The sequence below is a fragment of the Lissotriton vulgaris genome, chromosome 1_1, assembly GCF_964263255.1.
Source record: "Lissotriton vulgaris chromosome 1_1, aLisVul1.2, whole genome shotgun sequence".
In the NCBI taxonomy this organism is placed as follows: Eukaryota; Metazoa; Chordata; class Amphibia; order Caudata; family Salamandridae; genus Lissotriton; species Lissotriton vulgaris.
In genome coordinates, this window is record NC_141685.1 from 1,922,945,739 (window position 1) to 1,922,967,859 (window position 22,121).

Consider the following 22,121-nt stretch of genomic DNA (forward strand, 5'->3'; position numbering starts at 1 on the left):
TCAGCTGGTAAACGAAAACAACCTTCTCCGGAGTCTAACTCGATCCCCAGAAACTCAAGGCAAGTGGAAGGCCCCACAGTCTTACCTGGTGCCAATGGCACGCCAAACTGATTCATCAAGACACAAAATTGCGCCAAAGCCTGCCCACATTCCGGATCCCCGGCTGCCCCCAGGAACAAAAAATCATCAAGGTAATGCATCACACGTTGGAAACCCGTCTTCCTTGTGAAGACCCATTGTAGAAAACTACTGAATTTTTCGAAATAGGCACAAGATATAGAGCACCCCATCGGCATACACCTATCCATGTAATAATGACCCTGAAACATGAAACCTAGGAGACGCTGATCGTCTGGATGTACCGGGAGCAACCGGAACGCTGACTCGATATCAGATTTAGCCATCAGCGCCCCGGGCCCCAGGCGATTCAAAATGGCTTCGGCCTCATCGAAGGATGCGTACCGCACCGAACACACTTCCGGGTCTATCGCTTCGTTTACGGAAAGACCACGTGGGGCTGACAAATTATGTATCAGCCGAAACTCACCCGGGTCCTTCTTTGGGACCACACCTAAAGGGGAACAAACAAAGTTAGGAACCGGTGGTACACTAAACGGACCGGCGACTCGACCTCGAGTAACCTCCTTCCTGATCTTATCCTGTACCACGGTCGTATGCTGGAAGACCGATAGCTGATTTTTACATTTCTCTGCACCTTGAAAGTCCCCCACTGGGATGCGGAAACCATAAGAAAACCCGTTCCGCAACACCCCAGCAGAAGTACGATCCAGGTATTCACTGAGCCAAGGAATCATTGCCAAGGTATCAATCGGGGTAGGTAAAGGCGCCCCTCGGACTATGTTAGACCTGTTTGGCGCCTCCTCTACCCCCGTTATCACCCGGTTTGGCTCTGCACGTGGACTCAGGATGGGATGATTGCCCACACCCACTACATTCGTGTCTAAATTTGCACGATCCCTGGGGCCTAGTACATTTACCCCTGTTGAAGTTCCAACAAACCCCCCCTTTTTCCTGTATTGCCGGCAGGCCTCGAGTAATTGTCGGTACCCGCACCTGATCGAAAGTGCGTCCCCGCATACTGGCGGGAGGATTCGCCAACGTTACTCCCTACTAATGGCAATTTTAACATACCAGTATCCTTCATTTTCGACCATGACACAGAATCATAACAATCCCACGTTAAGTTTTTATCATGTTCTTTAGCCTTTCTAAACAGGTTATCATAGCAGAACCAATGATTACCCTCGTGTGATACCGAGTACCCCATGATTCGTGACTGATAAATCGGCAATTCGGGTAGCAGATCGGGCCTTCGTTCCCCCAAGATCGATGTAAAAAAACCCCCACGCTTGGCCCCAATTGCCAATGTTTTCATTTACCTTAAAGGCGGCCATTTTTGCGCGCCAAACACTCGGATGCATGAGATCCTTCTGGCCCTTAACATGCTCCATCTCATAGTGATCAGTAAGCAACGAGAAGATGTTTACGTACTCCCCTGCCCATATCTTCTCCTTAATAGCCAAAGGAATATGCTGACCCAACTTCTCCCTACGAGAAGGTGCTGACTCATCCCTCGCAATCGGCAATGGCCGCTTACCTGAACCGGACGTTGCCTCTGCTACTGAACCCGTCCCCTGTGGCTTCTCTACTGCGGCAGCCGGCGTGGACACTTTCGCTGCTTCCCGTGACTCACGCAGTTGCTTCATCAGCTCCTGTGCGTCGACAGCCGTGGCGCCCTCGCTACCTTTTCCCAACCACGCTGCTAATTGTGCTGCCAGCTCGGGCGGCATATCTTCCCCGGACACGGGGGTGACCACAACGGGAATCGGATTCCCTTCTTCCGGCACGGGAGTGGGTGCCTCGAGCGGGGTACTGGGACCCGGGTTGTCTCCCCCAGCTGCTCCCTTCCTGGGCCTCTTGTTTTTCCCTCCCGGGGCTGCTCCCGCCAAAGGACGTTTCGGTCCCCCTTCCTCGTCTTTATCCATTCGCCTCTTTAGGTCGGTCACCTCTTTCATGAGAACGCGCAGCATCTGGTCAGTAGTCATGCGCTTTCCCGCCTTCTTCGGCATTCTCCAACAGAGTATCTGAAAAATAAACAAGAACGATTACAACGCTCAAAATTGGCTCTTCGTTCCGTCTCGAGCTCACGTGCAGCGAGGAGGTGCAGCTTCAGAGCACAGGAACAAGAGGATGCCTTCTGATCTTGCTTCTCCTTTTATCCGTCTTCAGGGCGGGCGTAAACCCGCCCCTGCCTGCCCCAAGGGCGTGGCCAGCCGCGTCAGTGTCTAGGCCAACCCACTCTAGGGCGGGAAAAGGCGCGCCCCGGCTACGCCGCTTCGGGCATACCAGCCGAGACTCGCCTCCCGCCCAAGATGGCTTCCCGGGGGGATTGTGGTACTCCGCCATACGTTCGGGGGGACCGAGTGGTCGCCCCTTTCCAAGAGAGGGCTTGGTCCAAGAGGATTTAGGCAATTTATAATTGAATCAGTAGAGAGTAGAGACTTCTTCATTGGGACAGGATGAATGTGGACTTATTTGGGTTTCAATTGAGAGAATGTTGGCCATTAACAGTCTAGTGTAACCTAGAAGGATCTTAATCACAATATGTGTTCCTAGGTAAATATTTTCATCATGATGATGGAAAAGGAGTGAACGTTTTCTAAGTTGCACTATCAATGCTCATCGTAGTACCCGATGTTAAGTGAAGAAGTGCATGGGCAACTGTGTCCAGTGCTGCATACTAACCAATAGAGAGGCCATCACTCTGAGTGGCCACATAATGGGACTGGGTTTTCTCAGCCCTGGATTTACCAATACCAGTGGTACTGGTAAAAACAAGGGTCGGGAAAATCTCTCCCATTATGAGCTGGGCCTTGACGGTCCACTAAGAAATTAAAAATTACAATAGGAATCTTTGATTCCAGGTCTGCTTCCTCATTTTGAGCTGGACCTTTACCCAGCGGTTTCAACTGCTTTTAGTTGCCTAAATTTCAGTGAGTATGTGTCATAATTCCAGTAGGGCTGTTAACTGTTAGCAGCCCCATTTGAATTAGGAGTTGCACTTGTAATGAGGGCTCAGAGTGGTCAAGTAGCATTAACACAGGTACATATCCATATCTACCATCACATACAGGGGGCCATCTTTCACTTAAATTGTCATTAGTACTTCTCAGTCTCGTCCCAGAATGGTAGGACCTGCCGAGCTTAAAAATAGTCAATGGCGTTTTATTTGATGTGGAACTGCTTTTTACAGTTATCTTCCCAAAAACCGAACATTTAGAGAACAGTCTAAGATGAACAGAATTGTTGGGTAAAAATTTGATTTCTTTAGTAGTAGATTTTCTGAATTTTCGGGGCTCAGGTAAAGTACCATTAAACAATGATGCATTTATGTAGTGATAAAATAGACGGAAGTATAATAACAAGAACATTCTGAGTGAAGCACTCTAGGAATTTATGCAGTCTTTTCCCATGGAGAAGAGGGCCATGGGCTAGTTAGAGGTTAATTCAAATGCTTTTAATTTTTTTTATTTTTTTTTCTAAAAAATGAGCATTTGATCTATTTTCTTAAGATTCTCAACGATTATAAAGAATATGGGGATCGAGTTTGTCTCCATTTTTTTCCTGTATGGTTAGTTTAATTGATATCTGCATGGAACCAGGATGCAGGTTTTCTAGGCTATTGGTTCAAATCTATTGCCGATCTCTGAACTCTTATCACTGTAAGATGTTTTAAGCATATTTCAGTTTGAGAACACTGGTTAGTCTTTTTTTATTTTTGTTATATATCTTAGGTTTAGGGGTGGGTGTAACTGCCGTAATATCTCTAGTGTAAATACCGCAAAAGTACTCGTAATTAATCGCAATTACATGAGAAGCATCATTCAGCATTTAGCGCGATCATCTTAGTGCAGATTGCATCCTTGTGCCCAAAATGGGCTTGGGGATGCATTTTTTACTATGAAAATAGAACTAAGTGCTACAGGACATGAACAGCCGTACCCAACAGCCACTCACTTTCTCTAGTTCATTGTTCCTGGGCTTCTGCAGTAGGATTTTTGCCCCAAATTACTCTTAATACTAAAGCTGGCGTAATCTCGCAATTTCTATAATTTTGCACCTCAGGAGTATTTGCAATATACCACCATTGCCTTTTTGACTTGGGTCTTATGCCCACTTGAATAGTGCTTCCTATTACAACAGAGATTGAGTATGGATAGATCTGGCTGTTTATAGATTGCATTACCTGGTTGCAAATCTTATCCGAAAAGTTCAAGCCACATCCAAAACATATGGACCCATCACCCCGTTCCTGTGCACCTTGGGCAGTTTCTAGAGATACTGGAGTTTCTCATATGCAAGGAGGTAAGACTATTGGGCAAATAATTGCATTGTTTTGTAGTTTGCCTCTCTTAAGGTCTTTGTACTATATTCCGATGCCCCCTTCCATACTGCAACATCAATTGTGACATGTTTCCTTTTCTCACTTTCTAAAGATTTGTTCTTGTATTATGCATGGATTATTTTCAAAGGGTTGAAGATATAAAGCCCAATAGACTATCCTTAGTGGGAATATTCGTTCTTGAAAGAGATTTATGTCCATTGCTTAGGTGCTTTCAATCTCTATGATTGCTAGTTTAGATATTCGACTTTATAATTGCTAATATGCCAACTGATAGCATCCTATAATGGAGTTAATTTGGTCTCATATCTCTTCCCATGCAACTATTGTAGCGTCAATTAGCCTATTTGCTACTTTCTTGATCCCAGCTTCTTCCCAGTGTTTAAGTTTCTTATGTTTCATTAGTTTGTGGATGTGTGATAAATCTGATTCATCCTGTATGCTGGATAGCTTTAAATACTGAGGGACCTGCTTATATCTTATGCAATGCATATCCTGAAATCGATATGTTACTAATTTAGAGTCCACTGCATTTTTGGTTCATTATACACCCAAGTGTGTAACCAATTAAAAAGAAAGTCACAAAACCTTGTCTTTATAGAGATTGTCTAGGAATGATGCCAGTGGGGAAAAGATAATAAATATACTGCTTGAAAGTAGTTTGTAACATCCAGGAGGGCAAGACCACTTAAGCCAGCTCAAGCACATAGTTTTCTACGAAAATCTGGAAATTATTCTGTCTCTTTTAAATACATTTTTCAAAAAATACACAGATAATGGTACATAATAAGAATACCAATAGAGGGAAAATGCTCATTTTAATAACAATAACTCTCCTAAATACCCGTATTACTAAGCATCCTATTGATGTTGAATTTTTATTGCAACAAGAAAGTTGATATCTTGTGAGCAGAACTATTAAATAGAAGAATTTCCATTAACTGAAACAGTAAGTTTTTTAAAAGATTGTTGGTGGTCTAAATATAGAGCAACATTGGCCCCATAAAATCTTGGTATGAGACAACTGGGGGCCATAGATTTGAGTACTGTTGTTGGTGTTATGGCTATAGCATAGGGCTTTATGTGCATAGCAAATAGCATGGTAGATGGATGTTACCCTGTCTCACAAATGATGCTGATTTGCTTTAATGCCTCCCCATTTATAATCACTGATACTGAGGCCCCTTCATAAATGGTCATTAGGGCTTGAATCTGTTCTGTAGGGAATTCCATTTTAAGTAACACATGCCACAGAATTTTCCAGCAAAGTAGATCACACACTTTCTCTACATTGTTAAAGAGAACTATAGCGTCAGTTTAGAGCTGCTGCGGAAATCTATGATTTCTGTTAAAAAACTGGGATTGGCATATAGCTGGTGGTTGGGTATAAACCAGTTTTGGTCGCGATATATTACATGTGATATAACGGTTGCTAGCGAATTTTGCTATTGCTTGAGTAAATATTTTATAATCTGTATTTAATAGGATTGTGAGATGCTATGAGTTAAGAGAGAAATGCAAAAAGAACAAATGATGGATGGAATGCTGAACAATGAAAAACTCTCACGCCCATTTCAGAGATCTGGGCCTAAATCCATAGTTTCTTGGCTCACCACACCATTCCAGTTTTGACCCAGCCGTATGCAAATCAGTCTTGCCCCTGCTCCCCATTGGAACAGTCCAGCTGAACTACCGGGCCAGGTCCTCCCTCGACTGGAATCAAGTATCCTAGGGCTGGTTTAAGGGGTTGCTTTTAGTCATTCAAGGTTGGCTTGAATTATATTTTCCAATCCAAAGCTGTAATACTGTGCCTGGAATGGTATAAGGCTTTTGTCATTTTATACCTCAGTGTGGATGACTCTGTGCTAATCCTATGATTAAAGGCTTTGCTGCAGGAATGGCAAAATACTTTTTCCCTTTCTAGCTCAGCAAGGATGACACTGCTAATCCTATGCTTTAAAACTTTACAAGAATCCCAAACATTTGAGGTGAGCAAATTCAGAGTTCTTCTGGTGTTGTAGAGTGCTATATATATACATATATATAAATATATATATATACCGCTGCAAAGTTCAGAAGTTTGTAAGTTTACTATTTCCCTTTCTGACTAAAATGGTTTAAGTTTGTTCTTGGCCTTCCCCCAGGTAAACAGATTTGCCCTATTATTTTTAATGTTCAGTTCCCTCTCCGCCCCAGCCAACCTATTTTGCAGTATATTTAGCTCTCTCATTTATTTTTTATATTTGCTCTAAAAACTGCTACTTCTCCTCTGATGGCCCGATTATGATGCGAGTTGGAATGACTCCGACCGTTGGTCGGAGCCCTCCAGCCTGCATTGTGATTGGCTGGTCGGATTCCTTTCCAACCAACCCATTTCGATGGGGTAGGTCAGAAGGGAATCCATATCAGTTTTATGAATTGCGTCTGACGGGCTCGTATTGCCCGTCCGCCATTCCAACACCAAGCAGTAATTCCTCGGCCAGCTCTTTCCGGCCAAGGTATAACAATGGCAGATTCTCACTGCCTATCTGTGCTGGCCTTTCCGACACAGAACGGCATTGGGAATCTATCTTTGGGGGCCCCAGCAGGGCCACCATGGGTGCAAGGCCGCCGAATGACAGCCAAGGGGCACATATGGTGCCCCCTGTTGATACCTGCACCTTGTGGCAGTCACCTTGAGGTGCCTGCCACCGGGTGCAGGGATGAACTGCACCTCTGCTCTTTGCAATGAGAGCATGCATTCCGTTCGGAATGCAGGCCCCCATTGTTAAGTACAGGATTGCAACTGAAGTGGGTTCGGTCGCATCCTACTTCCTGGGCTGGAACCAATGACAGGAGGTCATTCGGTTCCAGTCCCAAACCGATGTCGGACGGATTCCAGTCGGTCCGACATTGGAATCGGGCCGTAAGTGTTGTTTAAAGGCATCCCATATGATCCTTTGTGCAGTGGTGCTCATATTTTACTGAAAAAAACATCTCTGCGCCTTCCTTCATTTATTCATATTTTTACAGGAGTTCTTCAGAAATTTGTAGAGTTATATTAAGGTGAATGGTTGAGGGGTCTTAAAAACAGATTTGCAAAATATATGAAGTGTATTCTTTGATCTTTTCTGGGATCAGGTAGACATCTATGCAAGATGCAGTTTAATGTCTGCTCAAGAAATTAGTGAAATTCATTATTGTGATATTGATTTTCCTACAGGAGGTCTACAGACTCAACCTCCCCTTTGGCTTAAAAGTACTTTAGTGAATTGAGGTTTTCTTAGTTTGAAATCTGATTCAGTAGAGTCCGAAGCTGTGGATTGTAAACAATTAACATCCCCTCCCATTAGTAGGTCTGGTGGGAAATCTGCTAGTAATGTTGTTAATTCATAAATTGATCATTCTCATTTGGGCCATAGTAAGATACTAATGTTATTGTTTGTTTATCACTGCTGCTACCCACTACCTGAATTGTTGCTGCTAGCCACCTACCTGCTTCGTCCTGTGCATTGTTTTCTGTAATCCCATCAAACCTATTTGTTTTCAGTATAGCCACCCCTCTATGAGTATCCAAATTAAAGTAGCATGCTATTGGGACAAAGAAGACAGGTTAGTCTTTGTAGAGGTTGGCAAAAGTGGAGGAAAAGGCATCCTTATTTAATTGAAAAATTAGCTTCTGTCATTCCTATTTTAATCGGAGTAGGAGTATATCTTGGGGTAAGACCAGATGCTGCAAACTTTTGAGTGGGGCATTCATATTCTAGATTGGTAAGAGAAACAAAGTAAAGATCCAGATTGTTCGGTTTTGTTCAGTTTGTGAAAATTAATGTAATGACAATAGTAATGTTCTTCAGAAACTTCCACTTGTAAGTTATCTTATTATGTTTGTCTATATGTTAAGACCTAAATGATAGATGTTTGCTTAGAAGTGATGTGATATGGGAGTAAATATGGCACTTAAATGAGCTGCAAAATTTGAACTGTAGCGAGAGGGTGATTAAAAACATGAAAGGCACTGGTTATGCATGCAGAAAAATATACATCAATCTCTGGATTTATTTGAGTCTTTTTTTGTGTATCATGGAAAAACCCTTACAAATTAGAAGATTGAAGTAGGTGAGCAGCAGAGCAAAATTTCTGTAGTGAAAATAAGGTCTAGAGCACTGGTACTCATAGTACGGCCCGCGGGCCGGTGGAGGCCCGGCAAGCCTTCCCTGGCGGCCCGCCGGACCTTGCAGACATGTAGCCGTGTTTAAAAAAAAATGTTTTACAGTGTCAGCAAACACCCCTGCGGCAGCGCGACTCAGACTGCTGCTCTGTGGGGGCCGGGTGATTCCCTTCGTAGTCAGAGTGGGGCTGCAGGGGGGCTAAGAGGTGACAAAGCCTCATTAACAAACGAATGGTCTTTTGAAGACCCTGAAGTGCTCCGGTGAGGCTGTGTTTGTGTGTGTGCCTGCGCAGAAGCTGTCTCAGCCGGGGCACACACGGGCAAGGTGGAGGGAGGGAGACAGGGAGGGAAAGGGAGGGAAGGAGAGTGAGGGCGAGGGAGAGTGAGAGCGAGGTAGGGCGAGGAGAGTGAGGGCGAGGGAGAGTGGGGGAGGGAGAGTGAGGGAGGGAGAGTGAGTGAGAGAAGGAGAGAGTGAGAGAAGGAGAGAGTGAGGGAAGGAGAGAGTGAGGGAAGGAGAGGGAGGGAGAGGGAGGGCGAGGGAGAGGGAGAGAGAGCGAGGGAAGGAGGGGGAGGAAGGAGAGAGCGAGGGAAGGAGAGAGCGAGGGAAGGAGAGAGCGAGGGAGGGAGAGTGAGGGAGGAGAGAGTGAGGGAAGGAGAGAGCGAGGGAGAGTGAATGAGGGAGAGTGAGGGAAGGAGTGAGAGAGTGAGGGAAGGAGAGAGCAAGGGAGAGTGAATGAGGGAGAGTGAGGGAAGGAGAGAGTGAGGGAAGGAGTGAGAGAGTGAGGGAAGGAGAGACTGAGGGAAGGTGAGAGGGAGGGAGAGTGAGGGAAGGAGAGGGAGGGAAGGAGAGAGCGAGGGAAGGAGAGAGTGAGGGAGAGTGAGGGAAGGAGAGGGAAGAAGAGAGAGGGAAGGAGAGAGCGAGGGAAGCAGAGAGCGAGGGAGGGAGGGAGAGGGAGGGAGAGAGTGAGGGAAGGAGAGAGTGAGGGAAGGAGAGGGTGAGGGAAGGAGAGTGAGGGAGAGAGAGAGAAGGAGAGCGAGGGGAGGAGAGAGAGGGAAGGAGAGTGAGGGAGGAGAGTGAGGGAAGGAGAGTGAGGGAGCCCGCCAAGAGTGAGGGAGCCCGCAAATATAAGGGAGCCCGCTAAGAGTGAGGGAGCCCGCTAAGAGTGAGGGAGCCCGCTAAGAGTGAGGGAGGGAGGGAGACAGAGTGAGGGAGACAGAGTGAGGGAGGGAGACAGAGTGAGGGAGGGAGACAGAGTGAGGGAGAGAGAGGGAGAACAAGAGTATGAGGGAAAGGGAAGGAGGGAAAGGGATGGAGGGAAAGGGAAGGAGAGGGAAGGAGGGGGAGGGAAGGAGAGACTGAGACAGAGGGAAGGAAGGAGAGAGCGAGACAGAGGGAGGGAGGGAGAGGGAAACAGAGTGAGGGAGAGGGAAACCGAGTGAGGGAGAGGGAAACCGAGGGAGAGGGAAACTGAGGGAGAGGGAAACAGAGTGAGGGAGAGGGCAACTGAGGGAGAGGGAAACAGAGTGAGGGAGAGGGAAATTGAGCGAGAGGGAAATAGAGTGAGGGAGAGGTAGACAGAGATGGAGAGGGAGACATAGAGAGTGAGACATTCAGAGTGAGTGAGAGAGAGAGGGAGTGAGCGAGAGAGAGGGAGTGAGACAGAGGGAGAGAGGGAGTGAGACAGAGGGAGAGAGGGAGTGAGACAGTCAGAGTGAGGGAGACAGGTGGAGACAGAGAGACTTAGGGAGAGAGAGGGAGAGAGAGAGGGAGGGAGATATATATATATATATATGTGCCGGGTGGCTCAGTGGACGAAGGCGTCCGCTGCAGGGACCTGTGATCAACCTCATAGTAACATTTTTTTTGTTGTTGCTCTAGCCCCGCCCCTTCCCCCACTGACCCCGCCCCAACCAGTGCGGCCCTCGGACATAAACCACACTGTAAATTTGGCCCCCAAGAGAAAGTTTGTGAGTACCCATGGTCTAGAGCTTGAACCCAGTGTGTCTCTTAGAACATATAGTTTAACATATTAGAAATAGAATGATATGAGCAGCATGAGTTACTGTGTGTGTGAGAATTTACAAACATTTGGTAGGATTACGGAATACGCTACTTTTCATGTGTAGGATTTGAGGGATGTTGTGTGGCAAATGGGTATAACACGAAATGGCTCGTGTTGTCAGCTGGTGGGGTAGTGGATGGAGTGACTGTTGAAATGCCCGGAGCTGTGGGAGAGGTCACAAATGCAGTGGGGCACGATTTAGCACCTGAAATAGTGGACAAACAAACAGGCACATGCATCAACCTATTTAGGAAGTGCAAACGGTGCGAATCGCAAAATTCGGCCGTTTGCGATTCCTAAATAGGTTTTTGGGATGCATCAAGCATTTTTGGTAAAATCGCTATTTTTAGCGTATTCCAAAAATGCGATTGCTTTTAAGGAATCGCAAATTTGCGATTCCTTAAAAGCAATGCATGATTAATTTTAAAATTGCGAATTCACAATTAGGGGGTGCAAATAATTTGCGAAAATGTGTCAAAATGCTAAAATTTGCATTTAAATACACTGTCATGTTACAGACACACATGTCCTTAGGACATGTGTGTTTGAAACATGCACTTCAAAATACATTTCAGGGGTGCAGGGGGGGGGGTCCTTTGGACCCCCCCCCCCCTGCACCCATGGAATGCATCAACATTTTGCGAATTCTAATTTACGAATTCGCAATTCCCAATGATTCCTATGGGCCTTTTGGCCCATAGGAATCAATGGGAATTGCAAAATCGCAAATTGGAATTCGCATATTATTTGCGATTCGGTAAAAATTGCGATTTTTACTGAATCGCAAATATTATGCACTTTCAATCATGCATCCCGTTTTGCGATTCCTTATTTGCGATTCCTTAAAAATCCCTAATAAGGAATCGCAAAACATTTTGTTGATGCATGTCAGCGTTAGTCTTAAATACCAGCAAAACAATCCATGGAAAAAGAAAAAGCAAAGTAATGTAGGCAGAAAAGGGAAGGATCTTTAGTTAGTTCTCCTTATACGGTCATAGCTAGATATTGCCTTCCCCAATTGACCTTGCTTGGGGATTCTAGGGGTGGGAGGTATACCATGGAGCTTCAGTGATAAAGTCCAGGAATTGAATCATTCTATTGCAGGTCCTTGCAAATTGTGGTCTGGGTGATTGTCACCGTTCACCAGGGGACTTTGTTGATGTACTACACAATCATATGTGTATGGCGACAGCTGTATTTGGAGCTTACATTTATTTCAATAAAACAAATAATTGAATGGAAAAATCCAACTTTTCATCTCAGTGAAGAAGATTGATAAGATTTGGTTCGGGCCTATTCAAGCAGTGAACAGAAATACTGAAGTAGAGTAAGGTAATAAATTAAACTATGTGAAATAATTAATTCGTCCTTAGCTACTGGTGATGGACAGACAGAAGCGGCACATAAAAGGACATTGGTGAAGTTTAACATTTAGGACCCGATTACAATGCGGGCCTCCAGCCCCCTTTGTAATAGGCTGGTCGGATTTGTATTCTAACCGAGCCATTTTGATGGGCTCAGTCGTAAGGGAATCTGAATAGGGTTTCCAAATGGCTTCCGACAGACCTGCAGTAACCCCTTGGCCGTCTCTTTCCGGCCGAGGGATTATGATGGCAGCTTCCCACTGCCTTTCTGTGCCGGCCTTTCTGACACAGAAAGGCATTGGGAAGCTGTCTTTGGGGCCCACATGGGTGTAAGGCCACCGAATGGCAACCTAGGGGGCATCCCTGGTGCCCCCCCTGTTGATCCTTCCACACCTTGGCTGGCACCTCAAAGTGCAAGGATGAACTGCACCTCTGCTCTTTACAATGAGAGCATGCATTCTGTTTAGAATGGAATTGGAAAGAATAGGATCACATCCTTATTCCTGGGCTGAAACCAACGACAGGAGGTCGTTTTAGTTCCAGTTCCAAACTGATGTCGGACAACTTCGGTCCATCCGTCATCGGAATCAGTACCTCAGAGTAGGAAAAAACTGGTCTCATAATATGGCTTTCTAAGACCAAGAAGAGATTATACAGGGTGTTATATTGCCTCCAATTTTGCACTCTCTCGCCAACCTTTTTTGGCTTAAATATGTGTTTTTACAAGTGGTATGGCAAAAACAACAGCAAGATATGTAAAGATTCACAATCGTTTCTCACACATACTAATGAATATCCTCCCTTTCCTCTCCTGGAGAAAAATACATTTCAATTTTCCTGCTAAAATCGGTATGGCATAAATCTAAGTTCCATCTTTATGGTTAATGTTTGCTTAATATCATTATATGAATCATCCTTGTATGGCATTCTATGTGCACCTACCCAAAGCGAATATCCAAAGAGAAAAATACAATATTGAAAAATGAGATAAAAGCTATAAGATATCTTTCTTCACATGAATGTTGTAATTATTTAAAAAAGTATGATTTAATATGAATTCTAAATATTGTTGATAGAAAATGTTTCATTCTTTACATTTTAACTAAACGAATGCTTAAATATTCAGGTGGATTCTCTGTGCTAACCACACAGACCCAGTGAAGAGTTTCCTAGGAAGATACCTTCGAAGGAAGTTAATTGAGACTGAGATAGAAAAAAACGTGCGCAACAGTGACCTCATTAAAATAATTGATTGGATACCTAAAACATGGCATCATCTCAATAACTTCTTGGAAGCACACAGTTCGTCGGATGTTACAATTGGTGAGTTTTTAACGCTATATCTAAAAATACATTTTGTGCGTATTTGTTTGCTTGCAAAAGTTGCAGACACACGAGTGTCCAAAAATACCAGTAAGAAGAACTTAAAACAAGCATTTACAATGCAACGGTTTCGCCTTTGGAAAACTTAGAGCTATTGGCAATGTAAATGACAATGCCATTTATTTATCTGTTTTCAAAACCAACACATAAATACAAATTTTGTCATTTACAATGCCAATAGCTCAAACTTTTCCAAAGGCGAAACCGTTGCATTGTAAATGCTTGTTTTATAAAGCTGCAGTGTACTGGAATGGTAATGTTTTCAAATAAGCATGCTGCATTTGAGGTATGCGTAATACAAGTGGATGCCTGATGAACCTGTAAGTCTACATTTATCTGTGAAATACATATGGAAATATCGGAGTAGCAAATTAACTTGTTTACACATCTCAAAAAATATGGATACAGACAAAATTATTCCAAAATAAATTTAGAGAAATATTCAGACTGATGTGTCTACAAAGTAAACACTGTAAAGTGGGATGCAAATTATAATGCAGAATGCATTACCAATCAAATGAGATTGACAAACTCCGATTGACCTATGGCAATATTTATGGCTCAACAAGAACACCGCCTTGTCCTTTAGAATAGAGTATCAGAAATCCCGAAAAGACCTAGATGCTGGTTCTACCACTTTTGTACTTACTAGCATCACCAGTCTAGAAGAATTAACACAAGTCCTAAAAAAAAACAAAAAAAAACAGGATGGCTGGTGCAAGTCTCACAATTTACTCATGAAAAAAATAACGTATTCATTTTTAACTTTTATAAAATCATAAATTTCCCCAAATAGCTAAGACAACGCAAAGTATTATCTTTAAGATAAGTCTTTAAGTATTGTCTTTAAGTATATTATTTTCATTCAATAATCCCATTCTCATGCCTAATTTAGATAATGTGCATGCCACTGGAAGGTAACCTAAAGACAGTATATTAGACTACTTTTTATGAATGACTTGAGTGAGTGACTGAATCTAGATTCCGAAAACTGCAAAAACGAAACCTGTGAAGACCTCAAGGCCAACACAAAAAAAACCTTATGCCAGCGACAGGATGTTTATAATACATGTTAGGTATTATAACATTGGGTATCTTAACCAAAGTTTTTCAGGGAATTTCCTGGGTTTTAAAGATACATTTTAACGATTCCTCTTCTTACCGCCATGACAAGTGATTACTACTCAAATGGGATGAAACTTGGTCATGCCCTGTGGCATATCCCCTGCCAGCACTCTAAACTGTGGAATAGGCAAGACCCTCGTGGTGTACATCGGTGACTCTTAGGTACAGAACATGCCTTTTTGCCACGCCCGTCACTAGGTATATAGCAGAGGAAGAAAGTTCTTTACCATTTTTAGCAGACCAAAACTTGTGCCAGCAACGGATTGAATTGGAGTCTTCATCGCCAAATTAGCGTTCCTAAGCAATCCATTATGCCCAGTCCAGAACGGATTTTATTTTGTAGCATCCTGATCATCCTAGATTCGGGATGCTACAAAATGGACCAAAATTCTCTGGGTACTGCCAGCAAAATCTTGCCAACCATGTCCCATAAAACAGATGTAGAACTCCCCAGCAAACAGCAAACAGATAGCATGACTGACCAGAGGGAAACATCCACTTCCCAAATTCTTTGATTCTTTTTGACACTCCTGCGAGGATTTTGGAGCTCAACCGCAGCAACATGCAGGACCGGAATGCAGCGGAATGATCCAGAGAATTCAAGAAGTTAAGGAATCCTTAAGAGACAACTTTGAAGTATAGAAGCCAAAGTATGCTTCTCTGAAATGTTATAACTGACATAACTGATTTGAGAGCACACGCTAGAAAATACATCAGGCGGAATGACACCTAATAAGAGAGTGGAATCTGTCCCTCATTTTTGGAATAGCCCTATTGGTCTAAAATCAGTGGGACCATATACGCTGAAGGAAGAAGTACTTCCAATGTAGTATTTCGCACTAAGAGAACCCCCATCCACCTATAAGAATTTCTTGCAAATTAAGAGGTCCTGAAGAAGGTGGTGATAATCTCAACCCACCGAAACGTGTGTTGAACGACTAAAAGGCAAACCTACACATGACAGGGAACATCCATTACGATGCGGTGTTTACACCGCACTACCATTACAACGCTGGTTTTACAACGCAAGTCCTTACCACGACTTGCGCTGGAGAGCGCTCTAGGCTAAGGAATAGTTCATTTACTATTCCAACACCTTCCCTAATGTACGTAGGCTGGTGTTGGAATAGTAAATCTTACTATTCTTAAGTCCAGCACTCTACAGAGCAAGTCGTGGTAACGACTTGCGTTGTAAAACCAGCGTTGTAATGGTAGACTGGTGTAAATACCGCGTTGTATTGACATACAACCCACATGACAACACACCAGTGAGAGTGTATGTCAGTTTTACAATAGGAGTCCCTATGAGAATGTATCTTTTTGTGTATGAATGTGTTGCGTGTATGAGATGGTTATGCTTGATTTGTATGACTGATGGATGGTTGTGTATGGGATCAACTAATGTATTTTACGATGATATTTATTGCAATGTAATTGTCACTTTGTCTCTGTGTCATTTATGACCTATTGTTTTTGTGTATTAATACCAAGGAATCATTATTTTGTTTGTCCAAATTGTATTGACATGAATGTATACATATGTGTTTACACTGCACTACCATTACAACGCTGGTTTTACAACGCAAGTCGTTACCACGACTTGCGCTGGAGAGCGCTCTAGGCTAAGGAATAGTTCATTTACTATTCCAACACCTTCCCTACTGTACGTAGGCTGGTGTTGGAATAGTAAATCTTACTATTCTTAAGTCCAGCACTCTACAGAGCAAGTCGTGGTAACGACTTGCGTTGTAAAACCAGCGTTGTAATGGTAGAGTGGTGTAAATACCGCGTTGTATTGACATACAACCCACATGACAACACACCAGTGAGAGTGTATGTCAGTTTTACAATAGGAGTCCCTATGAGAATGTATCTTTTTGTGTATGAATGATTTGCGTGTATGAGATGGTTATGCTTGATTTGTATGACTGATGGATGGTTGTGTATGGGATCAACTAATGTATTTTACGATGATATTTATTGCAATGTAATTGTCACTTTGTCTCTGTGTCATTTATGACCTGGAGCTGTGCTCATGATGAGCTGAGCTCGTCATGACACCAGCAAAATGGCAATTCCCAGCACAGGAGGGGAATTGCCTTAGCAGCCATAGTGTTAAACCCCTATAGATTTAGGGGGACTCTGTTCCCTTGCACCCTGGAAAAAAAGTATTTTGTAAGACATAAAACTTGGCAATGGATGAGGAAAAAGTTGAAAGTAAGCTCAAGATCGGCATACGAAGGCACAGAAAGAAAGTAACTGAAGTCGATGTGCAGTAGTGGCACTTAGATGCTGCTCCATCTGCACTTCCGGGATCAAACAAAGTCAACATGGTGCCACCTTCTGGCACGCGAGAAATGCGGGTTAAGTCTTCTAGAGCCAGGCTGGCCCCTGGGGATAAGATCCAGGCTGGCACCTGGGGATATTTGAAAGGTGAGGAATCTTCGGTTAGAAGTATCCATCAGAAGCAACATTTTTGATGACATCTACAAATTATGTGGCAAGTGTGGCAAAATTTCTTTATTCCCTCTAAAACTATACATTTTTTACATGCAGATCTAATTTTGACTGGAGACAATCAAACACTATAATAAAGCATTTCATGCATTCTAAAATAAATGAAACATCCTTTTTCAAACCAAACACCCTAAAATAAATATGAAATGTAAAAAGTATATAAGTGGTAATATTCATAATATGGACCTATATTGCTATCCTGGGGTTCTGGTCACATTTACAAACCTCTCGCAGTTTAGGATGTCATCAAAACCCCTATTTGGCAACTTTGGATCAGATTACATGGTTACCTGCTATGTATCCTCTATGTATAACACAATACTGGTCTACAAAAATCAGTACTGTGTACGTCATAGCACTACTCCCTGGCATGCACTGAGAAAGTATGTAACTGTTAGTGACAGTATTGATTAAGAGTAAATAAATGTTACTGCATTGAACAAAACCTTTAATCTAATATCGTATACTGAGCATTCCCTGCAAGATAATTTTTGGTATACTCCTTTTTTGCTTTTTTTTTTAAAGATTTATGAAAACTCGTTTATTTTAAGAAAAGCTAACCAGTAATTAATAAATATGGACCATTGCATTTTATTGATTTCCGTACAACAGATAGACACCAAGAAGTGATGAAGGAGCCAGCAAATACAGGTGTTACTTAAAGTTCATACTCGTATGGCCAGCCGCCGGGATTTTTTCTTTTAATAAACGCATTCACCAGAGCTCACTAACTCCCAGCCTCTGACTGAAACAGAAAAATCTCTAAAGATTTAGGCACATTAACAAACTGAGCACCATCACTGCAGGCTGCACGTGGTCCCTCTTGGAATCCCATATTAAATTCTAGAGCTATCTGATTAGAATCAGACATTGTAATTTTCACATCAATGCCTGCAGCAGGCGCATTAGCCAGACGTGCTATATCGATGTGCCATGTAAGTGACAAGCTTCTGCATTTGGCCGAATAGCCTACAAACCTGGGTGATACGTATTTAGTATCCAGCTGTGGCCAATCGGAAGGCACGACGATCTCCGCAGCAAAAGCATTAGCCGCCCGAGCTGCCCCGCCGACGGCGACTGGCCCTTTAAGTGTCTTGCCTGCTGCAGCCCTGAGGAGCGCGCGCGGCCCTGCTGATGCCACACCACGCGCGCCCCGCAGCTCAAGGGTCGCCTGGCGACAGTCACGCGGCACGGGCGGGGCCGAGGGTGCGGCTCAGGTGGGCGGGCGCGCAGCACCTGGGCTCGCCCACCCGAGCGGGCAGCCGCCCAGGCCGAACAAAGGGGGGAGGTCTGCGCGCCCTGGGGGAGCCTGGAGGTCACACCCGGCCGGCGCCAGGAGCCGGGGGCGGAGGGTCCTGCCGCGGAGGCCGTGTGAGGAGAGGGGAGGGTGCGAGTGGAGCTGGGGCTAGACAGGGGGGTCAATGTGTGAGCTGGACAAACATGAGCACAGCTACGGGATTAAAAGACAACTCGGTGGGTTGGTGTGCTACCGGCAAAGATCTGTACACACAGCTCCCAAGTGGCCTCATGTCAGGTGCATGTTGCTTATGGAGTGAAAAAAAAATTCTTGCCATTCAAGTTATTGTAGTTTTGTAATCCCCTGTTCTAATTGCAGCATCAACATGCAAACAAGTCAGGTCCCGGGCCGGCCAGCCAATCACAGCGCGGCCCGGGGAATGATGTCACGGGGGTGTCCCGGGCCGGCAGCCAATCACAGCGCGGCCCGGGACAAAGGGGCGGGACTTAAAAAAAGCCCGAGAAACGCCCCCGAATCGCGTTTTCCCGAGAAAGCGTGATTGACAGCCTCTGTCTCCCAATGGCTAGCCTCCATTTATGGAGCTAGCCAATGGGAAACAGAGGCGGTCCGAACATCCCTACTATAGACAAAAGTTTTCGATCTGGGAGGGGCACTGCGTGCCCCTCGCCAGGTCGAAACCTAAAAACAAAATGGCTCTGTGATAATGATTCAATGGGTAGTCACCCGGACCAAGTAGGCGTTCCCTTTTGTTTTACAGTATGATCATGTAGCATCTAAAATGTCTGGTTTTGCTGGTAAAAAAATGGTGTTAACTTGACTGCATCTTTGGGTGAAAATATATTTTGCATTATTTTGTTTTATTAACATGCAAAGAGATAAAGTGTAGCTGAATGTTCACAGACTCATTAAAACGTCTGGTTATGCATTGTTGTGTCTAAAATGAAGAAGATAACTAATGCATAAATTGATGATCTTTGACATTTATTTGATTCCGGGACGATTGCACAACCTCTCACATTGTTACTGTGCCTTAATTTGTAAACATGTGCCATGTACAGTGCAGCGCATACATATGGAATGTAAATATTTAAACACCTATGTGTTGTGTAAAGAATGCAAACAACCCTTAATTCATGATATACAGGGCTAATTTCCTCTGTAGTTAAGAGACAGATACCTGCAAACATGTCTTCTACTGTGAATACCAAAATAATCATCCAACACCTTAACTCAGATTAGGTTGAACGCTTATATCTTCTCAAAAATATAAAAATGCATCACTTGAAAAATGTGCAGTCAGCTAGATCACAAGCTATCAGGAATTGGAAATATTGGAATTGAAATGTCTTTTCTCTTTGAAAATAGTTTACCTACTAAGAAACAGTTCATCAGCCCTATTTTGTACAAAATGAAAGGTGGAATGCGTAGAACATGTTTCCTATATTGTTCAAGTACAGTTGATTCCAAATAATGAATTCAGGGTATGCACTAAATATTTTGTAAGTGAAGGTCTTTTTTGTGATTCACTAACTGGACGTTATCTTGATCTTCTTTTTCTCCACCAAATTGTTTGATCCTCCTTTTTTCCTGAGGAATGCTCAATAACACTTCAACCATGTTTGTTATTATTTCAAAGCTTCTGAAATTATCAGTGCACGGACACAAACGTTTGTAAATTAATTTATTGGCCTGTTGTCCAGAATTCTATAATCAGTTTACTACTTAACACAGTAATTAACGCGAAAGATGTTTAGTTCAATGCTTGCATATTTCAGGGGCTTTCTGGGGAAACCCTCTCTGTTATTCCCCATGCATTAAAATCCCCCAATCATTGAAAATGAAAGCACACATTTGAGAAGAACTTGGAATTGCAAAAGTTTGCCAGTAGAATGTGAATTGCATAATTACATATTCAAAACTGAATGTAAGTATCCTTGTTAACGTTTGCATGAGAAACTCTGATACCTGCAATGAGATGGTCTTCGTAAATTGATTGCTGAGAGAGTTTAAACTGAGATCTGTAGCTGCTGAGCATGCTCATGGTCTCTGACTGTTACGCCCACGTCGCTTGGTGCTGGTTGTGCTAGTGATTCACCTCATTCCCTCTTCTCATCGAGCCAGCTCTTGGATCGTCAGCACCCTTTCAAACATCCATTCCTGGACCCATTGTCCTGAAGTTGTGCAAGATTAGTGTTGAGGTCTTGAGGAGCCACAGCTTGTTGTGGAGGCAAGACTGTTTTAGGTGTGCAAAGAAGAGATGAAACACTTGGAGCTGCATAAAGACTCTGTTTGCATCATCAGAACTGCTCTGTGCTGTTTCTCTTCAGAGCAGTGTTACCTGGTTTAGGAGTTGTGGAGAGGTATCCGTGCCATTCAAATGCCCTATAGACTACCCTTCCCCAAACATATTGTTGTCTTCAAGGTCCACCTTCCCATCCCCCTAATTAACGCAGCCCTAGATTCCCATGTCTCTTTAGGAAATCTTGGTTTTGCAGGCATCATGTGCAAGATTGAGACCAGTTGGGAAGCCGAACTAGTGAATGGTAGAAGCAAAATAATGAGTCAGAATCTCTATTATATTTTTATTTCATCTCTCTCTCATCCTGAACACACACTGTAAGCTCTTTTTAGTTGGGTAGACTTTGGGTGATGGGGTGGTCATAATCCAAGCTTGGTTTAAGTCACCCCGAGCGAATGGTCTCTTGTTAATGGACTGTTCACTTATAATCTAAGCTTAGAGAGAGGAGTGCTTCAGTGAAATCAAGACTTATTTTTGCAGCATTTGGATCTAGCTCTCAGGGTGAGAAAGAAGGGGGTAGAAGGCGATTGCTGTATCAGTCTTCACATTTATGAGTAATAAAGCTATCAGTGATAGACTCCTCTTGTACTGTACAATCTGTAAAATTTTGCAAAATGTCTAGAACCAACAGAAAATCATCTTCCGCCTCCACATTGCATTACTTCTGGACGTATATAAAACTCACTAATCAATCACTATTCTCCAATGAATATACATCCTCTCCACTGGCAGAACCATATTCAGCTTTGTATTAAAGCAGTCTGAACCCTTACAGGTTGTGACCGAGTTAAAGCTAGGCATATCAACACACTTCCCCCTCATTAGGTCTCGATTACGCAGTGCGCATGCACTGCATAGGAGGACCTTTAGCCATTGCTCTGGTCATTTTCAAGCACACACTTGTGGTTGTGGCGCATTCTCCTTTCAGCAGTGCGCAGCAGCGTGCCACAAGCATGAGTGCAGTGTTTGAAAATGAGCAGATTGTGCGCAGGAGCACACCACTCGCGAGCTCACCTCCTGCCCCCCCCTCTCACAAATTCCCCGTTTCATCATCAACAGGCGGGGGCCATGCTTGTTTCTTTCAGACTTTGTTCTCTGACCACCGCCTCCATTCCTAAGCTTCCTTAGCCGTACCTGTCTCTGATTTGCCCCTACACATATTCTCTTTAGGACACAGCACTCTGGATTTCCCACCAAATCTCCCATTAATCATCCGCAGGGTTGAATTCCGATGAGATCTTCATAAGACCAAATAAATGCAGTGTTTTCTGAGACTGTCCCCCTGACATTTGCAGCTTATAAATCAAAAGGGCACTGTGTTTTTAAACATGTTTACAGCAAAGCAGTCCTGCTTTATTCTTCCTTACAGCTTTCACGAAGAACGCATTCTGCTGCGATATTAAAGAGCAGTAGCCTTCCTTCCAAGCACTCATTGATTTCTGAGGACGGCTGCAGTCAAGGTACAATTGTAGTCTGGCTCTGTGTTTTCCCCATTTAATCTGAGTAATATGGGAAGTGCCTCACACCTTTGTAGGAGGT

General features: G+C 43.7%; 1 protein-coding gene across 2 annotated transcripts in view; it reads left to right on the forward strand.

Moving 5' to 3' along the window:
* The window catches only part of NAV3 (neuron navigator 3), a 1,035,010-nt gene that overhangs the window by 952,556 nt on the left and 60,333 nt on the right, over positions 1 to 22,121 (forward strand). For both annotated transcript variants that reach the window (XM_086919576.1, XM_086919578.1), the window contains one exon: positions 13,127 to 13,323. In XM_086919576.1, coding sequence (XP_086775702.1) covers positions 13,127 to 13,323 — 197 coding nt within the window. The remainder of the gene's footprint in view (positions 1 to 13,126; positions 13,324 to 22,121) is intronic.